Consider the following 20,056-nt stretch of genomic DNA (forward strand, 5'->3'; position numbering starts at 1 on the left):
TATGGTATGGGGGCACTGTGGAGATCAGTAGGAGTGTAGTGGATAGCATTATGATATGGGGGCACTGTGGATATCAATGGGAGTGTAGTGGATAGCATTATAGTATGGGGGCACTGTGGAGATCAGTAGGGTGTAGTGGATAGCATTATGATATGGGGGCACTGTGGAGATCAGTGGGAGTGTAGTGGATAGCATTATGATATGGGGCACTGTGGATATCAATGGGAATGTAGTGGATAGCATTATGATATGGGGGCACTGTGGAGATCAGTGGGAGTGTAGTGGATAGCATTATGGTATGGGGGCACTGTGGAGATCAGTAGGAGTGTAGTGGATAGCATTATGATATGGGGGCACTGTGGATATCAATGGGAGTGTAGTGGATAGCATTATAGTATGGGGGCACTGTGGAGATCAGTAGGGTGTAGTGGATAGCATTATGATATGGGGGCACTGTGGAGATCAGTGGGAGTGTAGTGGATAGCATTATGATATGGGGGCACTGTGGATATCAATGGGAGTGTAGTGGATAGCATTATGATATGGGGGCACTGTGGAGATCAGTGGGAGTGTAGTGGATAGCATTATGGTATGGGGGCACTGTGGAGATCAGTAGGAGTGTAGTGGATAGCATTATGATATGGGGGCACTGTGGATATCAATGGGAGTGTAGTGGATAGCATTATAGTATGGGGGCACTGTGGAGATCAGTAGGGTGTAGTGGATAGCATTATGATATGGGGGCACTGTGGATATCAATGGGAGTGTAGGGGATAGCATTATGATATGGGGGCACTGTGGAGATCAGTGGGAGTGTAGTGGATAGCATTATGGTATGGGGGCACTGTGGAGATCAGTAGGAGTGTAGTGGATAGCATTATGATATGGGGGCACTGTGGATATCAATGGGAGTGTAGTGGATAGCATTATAGTATGGGGGCACTGTGGAGATCAGTAGGGTGTAGTGGATAGCATTATGATATGGGGGCACTGTGGAGATCAGTGGGAGTGTAGTGGATAACATTATGATATGGGGGCACTGTGGATATCAATGGGAGTGTAGTGGATAGCATTATGGTATGGGGGCACTGTGGAGATCAGTGGGAGTGTAGTGGATAGCATTATGGTATGGGGGCACTGTGGAGATCAGTGGGAGTGTAGTGGATAGCATTATGATATGGGGGCACTGTGGATATCAATGGGAGTGTAGTGGATAGCATTATAGTATGGGGGCACTGTGGAGATCAGTAGGGTGTAGTGGATAGCATTATGATATGGGGGCACTGTGGAGATCAGTGGGAGTGTAGTGGATAGCATTATGATATGGGGGCACTGTGAATATCAATGGAGTGTACTGGATAGCATTATGATATGGGGGTACTGTGGATATCAATGGGAGTGTAGTGGATAGCATTATGATATGGGGGCACTGTGAATATCAATGGGAGTGTAGTGGATAGCATTATGATATGGAGGGACTGTGGATATCAATGGGAGTGTAGTGGATAGCATTATGATATGGAGGGACTGTGGATATCAATGGGAGTGTAGTGGATAGCATTATGATATGGGGGCACTGTGGATATCAGTGGGGTGTAGTGGATAGCATTATGATATGGGGGTACTGTGGTTATCAATGGGGTGTAGTGGATAGCATTATGATATGGGGGCATTTTTGAAATCATTGGGAGAACAATAGGATATGGGGGCACTGTGAATATCAGTGGAGTGTACTGGATAGCACTATGATATGGGGGCACTGTGGTTATCAGTGGGAGTGTGGTGGATAGCATTATGATATGGGGGCACTGTGGATATCAATGGGAGTAGTGGATAGTATTATGATATGGGGGCACTGTGGATATCAGTGGGGTGTAGTGGATAGCATTATAATATGGGGGCATTTTGGATATTATTGGGCGAACAGTATGATATGGGGGCACTGTGGATATCAATAGATTGTACTGGATAGCATAAGGATATGGGGGGACTGTGAATATCAATTAAAGTTTAGCGGATAGCAGTATGATATGGGTGCATTTTGGATATCATTGGGAAAATAGTGTTATGATATGGGGGCACTGGATATTAATGGGAGTGTACTAGATAGCATTGTTATATGGGGGTTATGTTCATATTGATGAGTGCATAATGGATTGCTTGATATGATATGGGGGCTCTATGGATTATCAATGGGAGCATAGTGGATAGTATTATGATATGGAGGGACTGTGGATATCAATGGGAGTGTAGTGGATAGCATTATGATATGGAGGGACTGGGATATCAATGGGAGTGTAGTGGATAGCATTATGGTATGGGGCACTGTGGATATCAATGGGATCATAGTGGATAATATGATATGGGGACACTGTGGATATTAATGGGAGTGTAGTGGTTAGCATTGCGATATGGGGGCACTGTGCATGTCAATGGAAGCATTATCAACGGGAGCATAGTGGATAGTATTACGATATGGGGGCTCTGTGGATATCTGTGAGATTGTAGTGAGTTGCATTGTGATATGGGGCATCAAGGATCTAAGTAAATTGCTGTCTGCATCAAGTATCCTATATTTCTTAACCATCACTATGGTTGACTAGTGAGACCGCAAAGGAAACCATTGAGCAAGGACAATGTGTGCAATGTTAGTTGGTGACAAGTGACCATGAAATCCTTTAAGCACAGCGACATTGACCTTTTTATGTAGTCTTCTATGTGCATGTATCTGACTGTTAAAATAAAATCCTTACTATGATTTTTTTATTTATGATTTTTTATATAAACAGCGTCAACAAAATGTCTTGAAATATGTGACAGAAGAATGGAATCAGATTGAGTATGAACTACTACGGGAAAGAGGACTGTGGGGACCACCCATTGGTTCCCACCTAGATAAATGGATGCTGGAGATGACAGAAGGGCCGTGTAGAATGAGGAAGAAAGTTGTGAGAAATGACATGTTCTATATTCATTATCCTTACATCCCTGAAATGGAGCAAGATACTAACACAATGGTGAGCATCCTCTGGGCCAAAGATCCCACCTCTTTATTACTTTATTATATTTTAATGTAGACTATAAGAGTAGTATATGTTGTCTTCAATGTGTGTATGTATATATATATATATATATATATATATATATATATATTTTACATCAGTATATAGATTGTAGGTGCTTCTCTTAAAGAAGCACACATTTTTGGAGCCTATCCTTTCACTAAAGGTCATTGACTTCAGCCATTTCCATGATGTCACAGAATTGTAATGAATCGACGGGGTTCACTTTTTATTAATATAGAAAACTATTAAATTGTTGCCTCCATATGATCCAAAGATTAAGCAATGTGCTCTACATACTGGCTGTGCCATGATTGGATGGATTTAGTAGTATTAAATATTTTGCAAGACTTGATGGCCTTTATGTAATAATAGAGTTGACCAGACAGAACTCTATAATCCTTCTCTATCTACTGTATGGTATATCAATAGGACTTTATTATAATGTACGCTTCTGATGATTTTTTTAGTCTGACTTTCCATGTTCACTGCCTGAATCCTCTGATGGTGTCTTCATTGTATCTCTTGAGAAGGTAAAAGAACGCAGTAAAGAAGTCTTCTGTACTAAAGAGCATCACTAGAGCATGTTCTAACAAAGCTTTCTGAAGCTTCACATCCAGGCTGCTCTGCATATGTATAATAACACAACTAGTGCTTTTCACCAGTATCTTTGAGGTCACAAGTTCCACTCTGAAAATGAGTATAGCATCAATGACTTAAATGGATTGTCCACAATTATAGAGCCACGTGGATGCTTTCTTCGAAAAACAGCCCCACGCCTGTCCACAGGTTGTGTGTAATAATACAGCTTAGCCCCATCACTTCAGTGGAGCTGAGTTGGAATACCAGACAAATCCCATGGACAAGCATGGTGGTTGTGTTGGAAGAAAGCAGCCATGTTTCTCAAATCCCTACTTAGACCCTAAAAAGACCATGGCTGTTTCTGGGAATGCAAAATACCATAATTAACTTTTGTAAAGAATCTTAGGATGACTAAATCCCACCAGATGTGTTTTATTACTTGTGCTGTTGTTTTTTGTGGTATTAAAAGGGCTTTTCCAGGGGGATAATTAAAAAAATTGTTGCAAAGCTGCTCCAGTCCACCGATGCTCTACATTTGCTGCTCCCAGGCTTAACACACAGGAAATGGCTTCAACTGTCTGTTAAGCCAATCGTTGGCTGCAGCAGTGACCCACTCCTGTCAGTGATTGGCTAAGCAGGCATCCCAAGCTATTTGTTGTGTGTGAAGCCTAGGACTGGTAAGTAGAGCTCAGCAGGGGATTGGCAAAGTGTTGGAATGGCAGTGAAGGGGATTAGTGAAATGAGCAATGACTTTTTTTTTTTTTTTACTACTTCTATCCGTCCTGCGCAATTTTTTAAATCCTTGCAAAACCCCTTTTAAACTGGTGCCAGATTTACATAATTAAAGGCATTGTAATGTCAAATATAAAAGTGATATTATAATTAGAATTGGGAAGCATATCAAGCAAGATATCGGGGCATTGCCTTTATACTAGTTTTCAGTTATTAATAGATGGAAAGATATGTCTCCCAGTCCAAACAACATAAATATGAAACCCCTGTGCTAATTTCTCTGAAACATACAAAGGTTTTGAGAAGAGGGAAAGTCTATATAGTCTCAAGAAATAGAACTCATTTATCAGTGCTGATACAATAATGTCAGGTTGGACCTTGAGTAGTTTTACACCAACAGGAGAGAATTTGCACATTGCTTCAGGAGAGAAATTACACACTGTCAGTGCGGTAATATTACTCTGGGAGCAATTTTTTATTATTGCAAAAATTCAATTGGGCTTTATTCAAACTTTTCAGCCCCTCTCTCTGTACAGCCTTGAGATTCTCTAGTGTCCGGCTCTGTGTTTATACGGTTTCTCATCAGGGCAGCTCAGCTGACAGTTCCTTATTTCTGATCTCCTGACCTCACAAAAACTCATTATTGCTTCAGTTATCACCATACTAATAAGAAAGTGGCTTAAATAAGTATTTATGAGCTGTTAGTAGTTCAAAGATAAGGGATATACATAGCCGGCAGATAATGGCTCAGTCCAAATAAGATGCTCACGGCTAGGCAACGAAAACTTTTAATTAAAAAAAAAGGGATTTTATCTCGCAATTAGTAAAATACAATGATAAAAAATTGCCCCTGAAGTTGTTCATAGCCTTTAAAGGTTAGGTATCCGCCACCTCTACTCCATGTCATAATTTTATTGCATGGGTCACCTCTGGTGGAGCCAGTAGGATACATATTTTTACATAGAATGGTTTGCTGCTATGATCATTTCATCTTTTTGTTACACATTAAAGCCCCCCCCCCCCCCCACATCCGACGAGGTGTTAAAAGGTTGGAAAAGTGTCTAAAACATTTTATCCACTACAAAGCATTTGCAACATTTTTGGCACAAATTGTGGCAAAAAAATGCATTTTCAATAGTACTGCAAGTCTGCCCCAGTATTTATCACGTATCAAATGTAACCTTTATGTCCCAAGAGAAATGTGCCGCCATGCCCGATAAATGTTAGTGACCAATGGAATTTATTTTAATTGGTTGGCATACTACTGCTATAACCAGGTAATAACGTAAAATCCCATTACAGTATAAGGTGAGGTTGCAATGCCTTTAAGTATGGATTTTGGCAGTGACCACGATGTTGTTGCCCTGTGTTATATGTTCATTTTCAAGGATGTGGGATTCTTCTCCGCTTATGCATGAGCTAACTGCTACTCTGAGCAGTCTAGAGCCTCTCTCTCTGCAGCCGGTGTATTACAGGTTACCAGGCCGGCGGTGGTGTGTCTGTTCTCTGCACACTGCCCCTTTGTGCCTGTGGGAATACCAGGGGGCTGAGCGACTGGTTTATTTGATACGGCCATGCCAAACATGCCTGGGTGATCTAGTATAGAAACCAGCAGCTGTCAAAGGAGTCTGGACCAAGTGTCTTACATTCCTTAGCACAGAATGTGTTCTACAGATGCCGTCATGAAGTACACAAATACACAGGACATGGCTCAGGTATGGTGTACTGCACTGTACGGTGGACTATGTTGCACAGTCACAATAATGGTATGTGTTGCACAAAAAAAATTGTGTAAAAACGGCGCACGATCAGCGCAGTTTTATATCCTCCTTTGTGCTCATAGATAAGTATTAGTGAGATATGGTAGTTGGAACAGTATATATTTTAACGTACCGGTAAATGTTTTCTCTTTGTCATTATGTACACCACAGAAACCTGCTCGTTATCGTCGTGCCATTAGCTATGACAGTAAAGATTATTACATGCGCCTAATGCCAGGGAACCCAGCAGTGTTTCAGGATACAGTGGAGGACAGCTCGGAGGGGGAAGCAGCTCACCATGAGCCGGAACATGGAGAAGACACCATTGCCAAAGTGAAAGGTAGCAGAACATAAGCATTAGTAACTGCTATTACAGTCTATAACACTCCACGTCTCATCAGGTCTTTGCCTGGGGTATTACACAGAAATGGTAATCCAAGCAGGCACTCAAGGGTTATTACTATGCGGATATTATACATGAAACTGACTGACAGCATGGGAGGGAGAAAGAGGAAGTAATCTGATGTACTTATAGACCTAAAACAATTACCCATAGTCTCTTATTTGGTGGAGGTCTTCCCCCAAGGAACCCCACTAATTAGACAGAATGGAGGGACCAGAATGCTCTAGTCTGGTGCTACATCTCTGCAGTTGTCAGTAGGATATTGGAGGGCTGTAACAGTCAGCAAAACTTTTAAGTAACTTTTTTTATTTTCAGTTTGCCTTCTAAATGCAAAATTAAGCAACTTTCTCAATAATCTACATTAAAAAAATCTCCTGCCGGTTTGCTCCTGCAGAGTTTGAGTCTCTTACCTAGCTGGTGGCGCTGGTGAATGTCATATAATCCATCAGAGCTCTGCTCCACTTTGTAGCGGCTCTCTCTGTTGTACATAGCAGATGTGTGTGGAGATGGGAAGAGGATCCACAGAGGGTAGTTCACACTTGTTTAGCTATGGAGGAAATTATAAGCAAAGCAGTTTACAGAGGGAAGCAGTATCCACAACACACAGACCTTTACATTCAGCAAGTATAACTGGGATGGACATGTCCACATGAAATGTAGCCCAACTGCTTTAGCATAAAATCTGTAGAAATGTCACTCGTTTTTCTCATGTCAAAGATGTCCTTAGCCTATTAGGACTTCTAAGGGTAACCTTATCTTGATAGGATATCTTAGGATTTTTATTTTAGTACAGTCTTGATTATCTTCTTAATTAGAGACTTAAAGTATTGTAATTCTTCCAGGCCTTGTAAAAGCACCTCTTAAACGATCAAGATCTGCTCCTGATGGTGGAGAAGATGAGAACCAGGAGCTTTTACAAGACCAGTTGAGTGAAGGCTCTTCCATAGATGAGGAAGAGAAGATGGACAGCACGACCCTTCTGAGGCTCCTTGAGGAAGGAGAGAAGGTAGGTAGTGTGAATGACGGTGTACTTGTATGTTTTCCTCTGGTGTACTTTTGCTCATTGCTCGAAATGTGGAAAGTGAATCTAATTTAGGTGAGAAATTCATGAATAGAGAAGTTTTTATTGGTGTGTCTGTAGCTGGTAATGATGATGTAGGGCAGTGGTGGCACAGAATATTTTAGTTTTATATTGTAAGCATTTATATACTTTTTCACTCTGTTCACATCTGTGTCTACATGCTTTGTGCATTTCTGTAACTTTAGATGGGAAAAATACAGTGTTATTTTTGATCCTGTTGAAGCAATGGATACCGCAGCAGCCCCATTGTAAGGCCAGCTAAAACATGCTCCATGTGGGAGTGTGAATTCCTGTAGTGAACTCTGCTTCTTTAACTAAAACGCATGGCATTGTAATAATTTATAATTCTGTGTGCCTGTCCTCAGCTGTAAAGATCTGTTTTCACATAATTCCATCAGTACAAATCATTGCAGTTGAGGTTGGACAGAGACACACAGCATTATAAATCATTATAATGTCATGAGGTCCGGTCCAAGGAGCAGAGTTTACTATGGGAATTCACTCTCCCACACAGAGCATACAGTGAACATGCTCGTCTGAAACTGGCCTAAGTCAGTAGATCCATCGGGCATTGTCAGTGTCTATCATGAGGCTGATTTGGCACAGCGCTGTGGCTTCCATTATAAAATGAGGTCATAACTCTGATGCAAACATAGCCTAAGATACTTTAACATTAATAAATATTTCATTTCATATTTCTCTTCCCTTTTTTTTTTTTTTTTTTTTTTTAAGTTGCAAGATTATGGGGGTAATTTTATCATTAAATCATGAGGGTAATATTTGAAGTCAGTTTTGCATTGATTTCTCCAGGGGTTTTTTCTACTATATTTCACTATTACTGGAGTAAGTTTGCGACTTAAAAATAAATAAATAAAATGAATCTGGAGTGAAGTTAATTAACTTACACACTTTCCCAAACTGGAGTGGTGTAAAAAAAAAAAAAAAAGCTAAATATTTTAGTAAGCCTCTATTTTTTTTTTTACAACTTTTTGAAGCCAGAGCCCTGAAGTGCCAGGCTTGATGAATTCCCCTCTATGCAATTTTTTTCAACACTTTATAATTATGAATACAATGGCGCCACCTGTTGGTGGAATAATGTACCAGTTTGAGAAAAAAACATTTCTTGTTTATTCTCAGATATCGTTTGCAATATTTTAATGTCATTTCGATTGATTTACTTACCGTTTCTTACACATTTATTTCAGATTCAGCATATGTACCGCTGTGCAAGGGTTCAGGGCCTGGATACTGGTGAAGGGCTCCTGTTGTTTGGCAAAGAACACTTCTATGTTGTTGATGGATTTACACTGACAGCCAACAGAGAAATTCGGGATATTGAAACTCTACCAGTGAAGTAAGTGGCTCTCTCAATATCTGAGGCTACTTTCACCTTGCATTTTGAAGTATGCTGCCCTGCAGAGGCCAAAAAGACATGGTTTGGCTTCTTTCGTTGAATGGGGGCCAATGGATACTTTTGCTACAGATACATTTTTATTCTCTGCAAATGTGAAAGTAGTTTAATAACACAGTTTACAGGGGTCCGCCATCATTCCAAGGTGGCTCGATGCTTACACAACATGAGTTATATGATATGCATTTTCATTGCTTTCCTAACAATGGACGTTCTTATTTTAGCATGCATGAGCCAATCATTCCTCGAGGAGCAAGACAGGGCCCCAGCCAGCTGAAAAGAACTTGCAGCATTTTTGCCTATGAAGACATCAAAGAGGTTCATAAACGAAGATATCTATTACAGGTAGACCTCTCAGTCTTCTAATGGATGCAGATGTGTATCTAATCTATGTCATTGCTGATGTACGATAAGCTTTCATTTAGGGAGTCATGACTACAAAGAGATGCATGATCACCAACAAGAATAATAATAACCTACTGTATATGATTTTTAGATTTCCCTATTTTATATTATTAGAAATTTAGGCTGGGTTCACATCTAGGTTGTGAACTTCTGTACTCTGTTCCGGTCACTGTATCCAGCATATATATGCCAGCTTCTGGCTGGACAAAACAATACTACACACACAGCATTTTCTGGACGAAAGCCAGCATATATGGCTGAAAGCGTCCAGATCCCATTATAGTGAATAGGGATCCGGAGGCGAATATCTGAATGTTCATTCAGACAGTGAATATGCATGGAAGCTTGCATCGTTTTAGTTTACTATTAGTAATATAGGCATTTAAAAATCATTAACCTCTGTCTGATGAAAATATACGCAGGCACAAATGACAAGACTTGGCTTTGTTGGTGTGCATATGGCAGTGTTCTGTACTGTATGCTGACATGGAGCTGACAGCTGCACATATTTTGTGCACCCATAAATACATATGTGATTGGGTATTAGCTGTCGGTGACCGGCTGTCCAGTCTTTGAGGCAGCCGGCACATGGTTATGTGCCTGATAAATATTTAGGGTTTTTTGTTTTTACATTTGCACTGCACATCTATGGGCGTTTATAGTATAAAACAGATGTGTATCTCCTGGAAATATATAATGCCTCCCATTAAATTGTGTCTACCTCTACATTGACAAAATTACATGTAAAAAAGAAACGGTGGAGGAGACTATAGAGTTCATAGTAAAATTCTAAATCAGCCACCCACGTGCCACTGGTCCATGCCACCACTCCTCAACATTTTCAGACAAAGTAGTTCAATGGTGATGTGCCACTAATGCTGGCTGGGTGTGATGCCTTAAATGCCAGTTAGGCATGGTGCTGAATCTCCTTAAAGAGACCAGCCTGTATGGAGACTCAATGGAAGTATACCATATTACGGAGACTTATTGGCAATGCTGCACGGGAAGCAAATATGCAAAGAGGTATCTCTCTATGAATCAAGTTCTGACTTTTCAACAACCCATTGGGTTTGGACAAGGGAATATTGCCAAGCCAAATATCCATCCATAGACAGCTGTTTCGGGGTGCTGCCCCTCATCAATATGGTGTAAGATTCTGGCCGGCTGAGTGCAATGCCTTGAATGCAGCTTAGGCAGGGTGCTGAATCTCCATGAAGAGACCAGCCCTGTATGGAGACTCCCTGGAAGAGAAATGCTACACGGGAAACAAATATGCAAAGAAGTATCTCTCTATGAATCAAGTTCTGACTTTTCAACAACCATTGGGTTTGGACAAGGGAATATTGCCAAGCCAAATATCCATCCATAGACGGCTGTTTCGGGGTGCTGCCCCTCATCAATATGGTGTAGGATTCTGGCTGGCTGAGTGCAATGCCTTGAATGCAGCTTAGGCAGGGTGCTGAATCTCCATGAAGAGACCAGTCCTGTATGGAGACTTACTGGAAGTACTCAATGGTATGAAGACCTATTGGCAATGCTCCATAGGAGATAACTCTTTGCATATTCATCTCCCATGGAACATTGCCAATAAGTCTTCATACCATCGAGTACTTCCAGTAAGTCTCCATACAGAACTGGTTGCTTTATGGAGATTCTGCACCATGCCGAAGCCACATCAAAAAGTTGCAAATGATGGCACAATATGCATTTGTATAATACTTTATTATTTATTTATTCAAGCACTTTATTGTGAGTTTTTGTTCTAACATGCACTTTATTTATCATGTACACTATGCACGTATATTATGGCTTGTGATACTTTAGGGTTAGGTTAGGATGCATTTAGCATTTTGAGAATCAGCTTTGATATTGATTTATCCACTGATATTAGTGTTGAGGGTGAGCACGATGCACTTTCATTCAGTTTTAGTAACTGATTGTGATATATTTAATTATAGAACTTATATATAAATTTATTGTCAACATTTTAATTATAGGTTGACATCCATTTTCTCCTGCTCTCCTGCTAATACCATAGTTGTCAACAATGTTAAAGAGCTCTTTTTTTATATGAAATTGGACCTGGAGTCTGTATTAGTTGCATGTTTCTGTAGTCGTCCGTGCGCATGACCCCTCTGCCCGCCCGTCTGTTTCCGCCCTTCTCCCAATTGGCCATGACGGAGGCGACGGCGATCTATGTGTGTACGCATTGATCGCCCTCTCCTGCGTCGGCCTCTGAGTGAGGGCGAAAGCATCATAACGTGGCGGTTCAGTTCTGGTCATGCGCCGCTTGCGTGATGACTCAATGCAACATCTACCACATGATTCCAGCTCACCCTTTCTATTGGTATGGACTTCGTTTTTAAGTAATCACGTCCCCCTGTTAATAACCACTCCTCCTGAGGAAGCGATTACTCGCGACACTCGCGTGTCGAGGAGCGCCACCACCTCTGTAGCCGCCATTTTCTAATTAGGTATGTGTACCATATATTGGAATTTGATTATTTATGTAGGATATTGGGCATGAGTTTGGCTGCTTATTTGTGCGGCATCAGATGAGCACCCAGTAAACTAGTAAGTGCTGTCAGCTCTATTTAGATAGATGGGGGTATGCTCTGATTCCATTCACTTTACAGATCGGCCTATATATCCCTTTTGTACCTTGATTTTGAGTGAGCTACAGAAGTGTTGTGCGGCTGTTGTCCCCTTCTATTATGTCATATAATTGATGATTATTTTTTAACATTGTAAAAAAAAAAAAATTCTATTTTTAATGATTCTGGTGTTTTTGCACTCCAATTTTTATAGTGGTTTGTTAGTATGCTGAGGAGTGTACCGTTGTACTTCCCTTGGTGAAGTGCTTTGGACCATTTTTGTGATTAAAATTATGGCACAAGCTATTTTGTGCAAAAATGTGTGACTTGTGCTTGTATGCTGAACTTTCTGGTATGTTGGTGTGGCCTAAGCAGAAAGGGGTATGGGGTCCCATGGTTTGGAACAGGCATGCTCAACCTGCGGCCCTCCAGCTGTTGTAAAACTACAACTCCCACAATGCCCTGCTGTAGGCTGTTCGGGCATGTGGGAGTTGGAGTTTTTCAACAGCTGGAGGGCCGCAGGTTGAGCATGCCTGGTTTGGAAGATTTACTATGACTTAAACTGGGCCAGGGATGTGCCTAATTTATTGAGAGGCTTACACCTCTTAATAAATTTAAATATTGATAAAAACAGATGATCGCTCCAGTGTACAGTCAGATAATGGTCATTTCGCACTACCTACACTTCATCAGGCCTTCCTTTTAATTGAATATGATAAAGTGCCTGATTTTTTCATCGTTGCATATGCCACAACCTTGTTTCTGTTATTTGGATTACCATGGACTGCGAATGCTGAGCGCCACCCAACATCACTTGCCCGTTGTGCCACTATAATAAATGTATGGGACCCATATGGCTGTGATAATGGCTTGTGTCTACCCTCTGCACGGAAGCCTTTTTAATAAATTAAGCACATCTCACATCTTGCGAAGTAGAGCAAGTCTCCAAGTTCAACACCAAATGGGATTGTCTTCTCCAAGAAGCCCATTATTGTGTCAGAACCTGGACCCACCAGAGGATCTTCTAGTGCTCTGGTAAGCCAATCTGAGCAGGCTTGGTTTACTGTATGTCTGGATTAAGCTAGGCTGGAGCAACTCCATGATGTACTGTACAGGTCCTTCTCAAAAAATTAGCATACTGTGATAAAGTTCATTATTTTCTGTAATGTACTGATAAACATTAGACTTTCATATATTTTAGATTCATTACACACCAACTGAAGTAGTTCAAGCCTTTTATTGTTTTAATATTGATGATTTTGGCATACAGCTCATGAAAACACAAAATTCCTATCTCAAAAAATTAGCATATCATGTAAAGGTTCTCTAAACAAGCTATTAACCTAATCATCTGAATCAACTAATTAACTCTAAACACCTGCAAAAGATTCCTGAGGCTTTTAAAAACTCCCAGCCTGGTTCATTACTCAAAACCGCAATCATGGGTAAGACTGCCGACCTGACTGCTGTCCAGAAGGCCATCATTGACACCCTCAAGCAAGAGGGTAAGACACAGAAAGAAATTTCTGAACGAATAGGCTGTTCCCAGAGTGCTGTATCAAGGCACCTCAGTGGGAAGTCTGTGGGAAGGAAAAAGTGTGGCAGAAAACGCTGCACAACGAGAAAAGGTGACCGGACCCTGAGGAAGATTGTGGAGAAGGACCGATTCCAGACCTTGGGGGACCTGCGGAAGCAGTGGACTGAGTCTGGAGTAGAAACATCCAGAGCCACCGTGTACAGGCGTGTGCAGGAAATGGGCTACAGGTGCCGCATTCCCCAGGTCAAGCCACTTTTGAACCAGACACAGCGGCAGAAGCGCCTGACCTGGGCTACAGAGAAGCAGCACTGGACTGTTGCATGTCATTCGGAAATCAAGGTGCCAGAGTCTGGAGGAAGTCTGGGGAGAGGGAAATGCCAAAATGCCTGAAGTCCAGTGTCAAGTACCCACAGTCAGTGATGGTCTGGGGTGCCATGTTAGCTGCTGGTGTTGGTCCACTGTGTTTTATCAAGGGCAGGGTCAATGCAGCTAGCTATCAGGATATTTTGGAGCACTTCATGCTTCCATCTGCTGAAAAGCTTTATGGAGATGAAGATTTCATTTTTCAACATGACCTGGCACCTGCTCACAGTGCCAAAACCACTGGTAAATGGTTTACTGACCATGGTATTACTGTGCTCAATTGGCCTGCCAACTCTCCTAACCTGAACCCCATAGAGAATCTGTGGGATATTGGGAAGAGAAAGTTGATAGACGCAAGACCCAACACTCTGGATGAGCTTAAGGCCGCTATCGAAGCATCCTGGGCCTCCATAACACCTCAGCAGTGCCACAGGCTGATTGCCTCCATGCCACGCCGCATTGAAGCAGTCATTTCTGCAAAAGGATTCCCGACCAAGTATTGAGTGCATAACTGAAGATAATTATTTGAAGGTTGACTTTTTTTATATTAAAAACACTTTTCTTTTATTGGTCGGATGAAATATGCTAATTTTTTGAGATAGGAAAGTTGTGTTTTCATGAGCTGTATGCCAAAATCATCAATATTAAAACAATAAAAGGCTTGAACTACTTCAGTTGGTGTGTAATGAATCTAAAATATATGAAAGTCTAATGTTTATCAGTACATTACAGAAAATAATGAACTTTATCACAATATGCTAATTTTTTGAGAAGGACCTGTATATACCCTTGTTGAGGACTCACTCATTAACACAGTCAGTGTTTGATCAGTGATTTCCATCAGAGATTGGGAGCCAAAACCGGGACTGGAGGCTACACAGGCTTCACAATTACTGACAGAAATCACTGATCAAACCCTGACTGTGTGAATGAGGCCTAGCACTTTTGTATGTAGTTTAATACAGAGTTATTTTAACATGAGTTTTTTTTTCTCTTTGTAGCCAATTGCAGTTGAAGTCTTCTCCGCAGATGGACGCAACTATTTGCTGTCTTTTCAAAAGGGAGTTCGGAACAAAGTTTACCAGAGGCGAGTCTACAATGAAAATGACAGGAAATAATAAGTGTTTTATTATTCTCTGGTATTTTAATAATTCATCATTTTGAAGGGTCTCAAAAATGGGGGTGCTTTGTCGTAGCTCTAACATGTTAAAAAATCAAATTTATCAGACCCCATCACCGTTGGCTGGAGCTGCCACAAACTTATGTAGAATGAGCCCTTCAATTTAGAAATTTAGAGGTAAAACGCAATATACGGCCATTATTAACAAAATACCAATGGCTGCCTTAAAGTAAGGATGTTGAAAAGGTAATCTGGTAACTTCTTTCCTCACCTTGCAGGTTCTTGGCAGTTGTACCCTCTTTGACAGACAGCTCAGAGTCCGTTTCAGGGCAGCGTCCTAATACCAGTGTGGAGCAAGGGTAATGTATATATTTTTATAGAAATGCAGTATTCTACCTAATGTGTATTACAGATGAAGCATCATTGACTCCCAGTAGCGCCGGAGCATTCCCTCTGCTCACCAAGCACAGAGCCGTCCATTATACAGCGGCTGTGCTTGGTATCTCGGCTCAGCCCCATTAACTTTATCGGAGCTGAGCTGCACCTAGGCCACGTGATGTCACATGGATTAGGCAAAGCTGGAGAAGCTGATCGGCAGCAGTCCCGGGGGTTGGATCCTCCCTAATCTGATAACCTGAGGATAGGTCATAGTAAACATAACTCTCGGAAAAAAAAAACTTTAAACCTAGCACATGGGAGGAAATGCACATTTATAGGAGGTCTTTGGGGAATTTAAAGCATGAATCTGATTAGTTGCTTTTGTTGCTCTAGGCAACCACTTTATTTTTAATAAGTTGTTTTAAAACTAAGTTTTAGACTCTCTTTACCTCTACATCAGCCTGTCTATTTGAAGCCTCTGTCAGCAGTTGTCATATTTGAGAATGCAGTTGTTGTGGAAATTTTATTATGCAGACATTTTATTTTAGGATGTGTGTGTTTTTATAGATTGTCATCTGTCTCCCTGTGTCGGATTTAGCCAAAGAGCGCTCTAGCAGAGGGTACTTTGGCTGAATCAGGACCAGTGGTAAAACCGTCAGTATGAAAACCTTCTCATGGGCTTGGAGACGTGTTCTCAGTGTGTAGGGGGGCGTTTGCCGGTTTGTGAGCACTAAGTGCAAGCACTGGGCTTCTTCCCTTCAAATGTCTATACACATTAGAGAAGTGAAGTTTGCATAACGAGAGATACATATTATACACCTGCTGCGGCTTCGCTATCCCTTTCTGGATACATATCTGCTTTTAAGACCTGCATCTCTGCCTTGTCGGTATACTCGTACCGTATACTGACAATAGCCGTAGCAATGTCTCGCAGATAATCTCAAACCTATAAGAACCAGTAGAATGATCTTCATTAGATACTGGTCACTTTTGAGAAGTATTGAATGAGGTCCATGCTGACAGTGATAAGGGGTGGGCGGCCACCTGGCTGGTCGGGCAATGGGCATGACTCATCCTTCCTTATACAGGGATGGGGTGTCTCCATTGTCTTCCCAGCCACATTAATTGCCCCTCCCTGTCCTTTGATATGTCATCACTTCCTGTATCCTTGTCTTGGGCCAGCCCCTTTTACACCTTTTGTGAGTAAATAAAAGGAACAGGTTGAGCAGGGAGGAGGGGGGTGCTCAGCAAGAATTCAATCAATATGGTAACACTTGGATCTGGCTCTGACTGCGGCTAAGGGAATAGGGATTTACCTTTTTCCTTACAAAAACTTTGATGCGAGTGGATTACAACTATTAATATTTCTACAACAGTTATGAGCTGGTATCCGATGTATAATAGATCCTGAACGGCCGTGATGCAGATGTGAACAGAACCATAATTTACCTTGATTTATTTTTTTCCCTTAACATATTATGATAGCCACTATTAAACTTTTAAGTATACCAGTTTTAAGAAAATAGCCTTCAAGGTGTAGACGGAAGTTGAACATGTGCTTCATATTCCCTATTGTACACTGAGGACACAATATGAGTGAAACGGTTTTATAAAGCTTTGCATAGAAAACATGGAGACGTCGTCCTTTGCCTGTCACTATAATCATCTAGCACTTACTTTGCCGCAATTATCTTTGGAAGCAAGTACTTATATTGTCAGGGAGAAAACCAATGGGACAAACGTGAGTTGTGTTATTCATCACTGGAAATTACTGGAGATGCAAACATCTATTAATAATGAGGAGAAATAACACACAAAAAGCACATTCTGGTGTGTTAATCTCTCTAATAGCTACTACAGCCATCAGGGGCGACAGGACTAATGTCCCTGTCTATGGGGAAGGCGCTGCTGCTATAGAAAAGCAGCAAACCATAGGTAAAGAACTCTTTCACCCATCAATGTAAAATGGCCATATAGTGGTAAATCTGAGTGTGCAGCAATACAGCGATACCAATAGTTCTGTTCAGTTGCTGCAGCTGATATTTGTGCAGCCGTTTTGATTATCACTTCAACTTCTCAGAAAATGTCGTCCAACTCTCATTTTTCTACTAAATAAGTAAGTTAAGTCATAGTTTGCCATCATTCAAAAGTTACAACCAATAGGATGTACTTCCTGTGGTCATTTACCGAATGGATAGATCACAGCAGCCCGCAGATACTGAAATATTGTCTTTTTTTTTTTTTTTTTTTTTTATTTGGACTGGGGATTCTCTCATTTATGTGAATTAATTCATGTGTTAGAATCCTTGCTGCAGGGGGAATCGGGCTATTCATGACTGAATCAGACTCACAGAATACATCAAGGGTACATTATTTTCTTAAAATGCTAAGTTGAGACCTATCATAAGAATTACAGATCCGTCAATGGTGGCTTGTGGACACTGGTGAACTGGGACATCTGGGAAATAGGTAGAACTTCATTGTAATCAGATGACTGAACACACACTATGTAACTTCAGAACCCACCTTGGTTGTCTTATGTAACAGAAAGAGACATCTCCTGTTTATTTGTACCAGATATTCATGGGAATTCTTCATAATCTAGGGAATTAATTTTATGCAGCAACTATCTGTCTATATATCTAGAATATATATGTATCTATCCATCTCCTATATATCTACATATCTATCCATCTCCTATCTATCTCAATGCTGCCTATCTATCCATCCATCTCTGTATCTCTATCTAATGTCTGTCTATCTCTATATCTCATATATATCTACCGGTATATAGCTGTCTCATATCGATCTCATATATTTCTATCTCTCTATCTAATGTCTATCTATCTATGTATCTCATATCCATATATCTATCTATTTCTCTCATATCCTATCTATCTCTCTCATATCCTATCTATCTCTCTCATATCCTATCTATCTCTCTCATATCCTATCTATCTCTCTCATATCCTATCTATCTCGTATGTATCTCATATCCATATATCTATCTATCTCATATCATATCTATCTCATATCCATATATCTATCTATCTCATATCATATCTATCTCATATCCATATATCTATCTCATATCATATCTATCTCGTATCCATATATCTATCTCATATCATATCTATCTCGTATCCATATATCTATCTCGTATCTATCTCATATCCATATATCTATCTCGTATCTATCTCGTATCTATCTCATATCCATATATCTATCTCGTATCTATCTCATATTTATATATCTATCTCGTATCTATCTCATATCCATATATCTATCTCGTATCTATCTCATATCCTTATATCTATCTCGTATCTATCTCATATCCATATATCTATCTCGTATCTATCTCATATCCTTATATCTATCTCGTATCTATCTCATATCCATATATCTATCTCGTATCTATCTCGTATCTATCTCATATCCATATATCTATCTCGTATCTATCTCATATTTATATATCTATCTCGTATCTATCTCATATCCATATATCTATCTCATATCCTTATATCTATCTCGTATCTATCTCATATCCATATATCTATCTTGTATCTATCTCATATCCATATATCTATCTCGTATCTATCTCGTATCCATATATCTATCTCGTATCTATCTCATATCCTTATATCTATCTCGTATCTATCTCATATCCATATATCTATCTCGTATCTATCTCATATCCTTATATCTATCTCGTATCTATCTCATATCCATATATCTATCTCGTATCTATCTCGTATCTATCTCATATCCATATATCTATCTCGTATCTATCTCATATTTATATATCTATCTCGTATCTATCTCATATCCATATATCTATCTCGTATCTATCTCATATCCTTATATCTATCTCGTATCTATCTCATATCCATATATCTATCTCGTATCTATCTCATATCCATATATCTATCTCGTATCTATCTCATATCCATATATCTATCTCGTATCTATCTCATATCCATATATCTATCTCGTATCTATCTCATATCCATATATCTATCTCGTATCTATCTCATATCCATATATCTATCTCGTATCTATCTCATATCCATATATCTATCTCGTATCTATCTCGTATCTATCTCATATCCATATATCTATCTCGTATCTATCTCATATTTATATATCTATCTCGTATCTATCTCATATCCATATATCTATCTCGTATCTATCTCATATCCTTATATCTATCTCGTATCTATCTTATCTATCTCGTATCTATCTCATATCCATATATCTATCTCATATCCTTATATCTATCTCGTATCTATCTCATATCCATATATCTATCTTGTATCTATCTCATATCCATATATCTATCTCGTATCTATCTCGTATCCATATATCTATCTCGTATCTATCTCATATCCTTATATCTATCTCGTATCTATCTCATATCCATATATCTATCTCGTATCTATCTCATATCCTTATATCTATCTCGTATCTATCTCATATCCATATATCTTCTCGTATCTATCTCGTATCTATCTCATATCCATATATCTATCTCGTATCTATCTCATATTTATATATCTATCTCGTATCTATCTCATATCCATATATCTATCTCGTATCTATCTCATATCCTTATATCTATCTCGTATCTA

The 20,056-nt window shown here is 40.0% G+C and overlaps 1 protein-coding gene across 5 annotated transcripts in view; it reads left to right on the forward strand.

Moving 5' to 3' along the window:
* WDFY3 (WD repeat and FYVE domain containing 3) overlaps window positions 1-20,056 on the forward strand; it is a 315,047-nt gene that overhangs the window by 265,887 nt on the left and 29,104 nt on the right. For 3 of the 5 annotated variants that reach the window (XM_044304189.1, XM_044304197.1, XM_044304209.1), the window contains exons 43-50: window positions 2,790-3,017; window positions 3,533-3,595; window positions 6,308-6,476; window positions 7,382-7,545; window positions 8,826-8,974; window positions 9,256-9,376; window positions 14,932-15,017; window positions 15,329-15,409. In XM_044304189.1, coding sequence (XP_044160124.1) covers window positions 2,790-3,017; window positions 3,533-3,595; window positions 6,308-6,476; window positions 7,382-7,545; window positions 8,826-8,974; window positions 9,256-9,376; window positions 14,932-15,017; window positions 15,329-15,409 — 1,061 coding nt within the window. The remainder of the gene's footprint in view (window positions 1-2,789; window positions 3,018-3,532; window positions 3,596-6,307; window positions 6,477-7,381; window positions 7,546-8,825; window positions 8,975-9,255; window positions 9,377-14,931; window positions 15,018-15,328; window positions 15,410-20,056) is intronic. The other 2 variants (XM_044304218.1, XM_044304227.1) reach the window with 1 other exon arrangement.

The sequence above is a fragment of the Bufo gargarizans genome, chromosome 1, assembly GCF_014858855.1.
Source record: "Bufo gargarizans isolate SCDJY-AF-19 chromosome 1, ASM1485885v1, whole genome shotgun sequence".
Classification (NCBI taxonomy): domain Eukaryota; kingdom Metazoa; phylum Chordata; class Amphibia; order Anura; family Bufonidae; genus Bufo; species Bufo gargarizans.